Source organism: Eimeria mitis, genomic scaffold, assembly GCF_000499745.2.
Source record: "Eimeria mitis Houghton genomic scaffold, Emh_scaff333, whole genome shotgun sequence".
NCBI lineage: Eukaryota > Apicomplexa > Conoidasida > Eucoccidiorida > Eimeriidae > Eimeria > Eimeria mitis.
In genome coordinates, this window is record NW_013571669.1 from 1 (window position 1) to 1,273 (window position 1,273).

The 1,273-nt window shown below is 49.9% G+C and overlaps 1 protein-coding gene across 1 annotated transcript in view; it reads left to right on the forward strand.

The window, feature by feature from the left end:
* Nucleotides 1-168: 168 nt before the first annotated feature.
* EMH_0008320 (Serine/threonine-protein kinase Nek8, related) overlaps nucleotides 169-1,273 on the forward strand; it is a gene marked incomplete at both ends in the record, with an annotated part of 1,290 nt that continues 185 nt past the window's right edge. Inside the window, one exon of the mRNA XM_013498315.1 lies at nucleotides 169-1,271. Coding sequence (XP_013353769.1) covers nucleotides 169-1,271 — 1,103 coding nt within the window. The remainder of the gene's footprint in view (nucleotides 1,272-1,273) is intronic.

Genomic DNA, 1,273 nt, shown 5'->3' on the forward strand with positions numbered 1-1,273 from the left:
ATATATATATATATATATATATATATATATATATGTCTCTGTCTCTTCTTAATATCTCTATCTCAATCCCTTTTATAAATACATATCTCTATCTCTTGTCTATATATCTATATCTGTCTCTGTCTCCAGTTTGCCTGTCTCTTCTTTTTTTTTTTTTTCTATCAGCTGATGAAGCGTCTCCGCCACCCGTACGTGGTTCGTTGCGTTGAGTCTTTTGTTATATTAAATACTTTTCTAGTTATTGTGATGGAGTACTGCGCTGGTGGGGACCTGACATCTTTCTTAGATAAGAGACGGGGGCCCCCCAAGCAGCTGGGGGGCCCCTCAGGGGGCCCCCCATGTGGGGGCCCCTCCGGTGCTGCCCCTAGCAGCGCCGCGGGGAGAGAAGAGACAGCTGCTGCTGCTGGTGCAACAGCAGTAGCAGCTGCACCAGCAGGAAGAGGAGAAGCAGCATCATCATCACCAGCAGCAGCAGCAGCAGCAGCAGCAGCAGAATGTGGAGAGTTGCTAGAAGAGCAGCAAATACTGGAATGGCTGCTGCAGCTGCTGTGGGGCCTTGAGTACGTGCACTCGCAGCGTGTGTTGCACCGCGACCTGAAGCCGAGCAACATCCTTCTATCTCCAGTCTTACCCAGCAGCACCATCAGCAGCACCATCAGCAGCAGCAGCAGCAGCAGGAGCAGCAGCAGCAGCAGCAGGAGTGTGAGTCTAAAGATAGGGGATTTCGGTATAAGTAAGGTGATGACAGCAACACTGGGTGTGGCTACAACAGCTGTCGGTACACCCCAATATATGTCTCCAGAGATGTTAGAGTCTCAGCCGTATACAGTGAAGAGCGATGTATGGGCATTGGGGTGTATACTGTATGAGTTATGTACTTTTCGTAGTGCTTTTGCTGCTGACTCTTTTATTTCTCTTGTATGGACCATTGCCTTTGCCCCCATAGAGCCCATCAGCACTGTATATACACCCCATCTACACCGTCTCCTCGCAGCCATGCTACAGAAAGACCCCACACGCAGACCCACACCAACACACCTACTCAGGGATCCCTTTCTACAAGCATTCGTACACAGACACACACAACCACCACCACTGCCCATCATACACCAACAACAACATATGCATGTGCTGCAGCAGCAGCAACTGCAGCAGCAACAGCAGCAGCAGCAGCAGATAAGGTCACCTCAACAGAACATGCAGCAAATACACCACAGACAGCAGCAAGGAGACAGTCCGTATGAACAGCAGCCTGAAGACTTCTTCGCTGCAG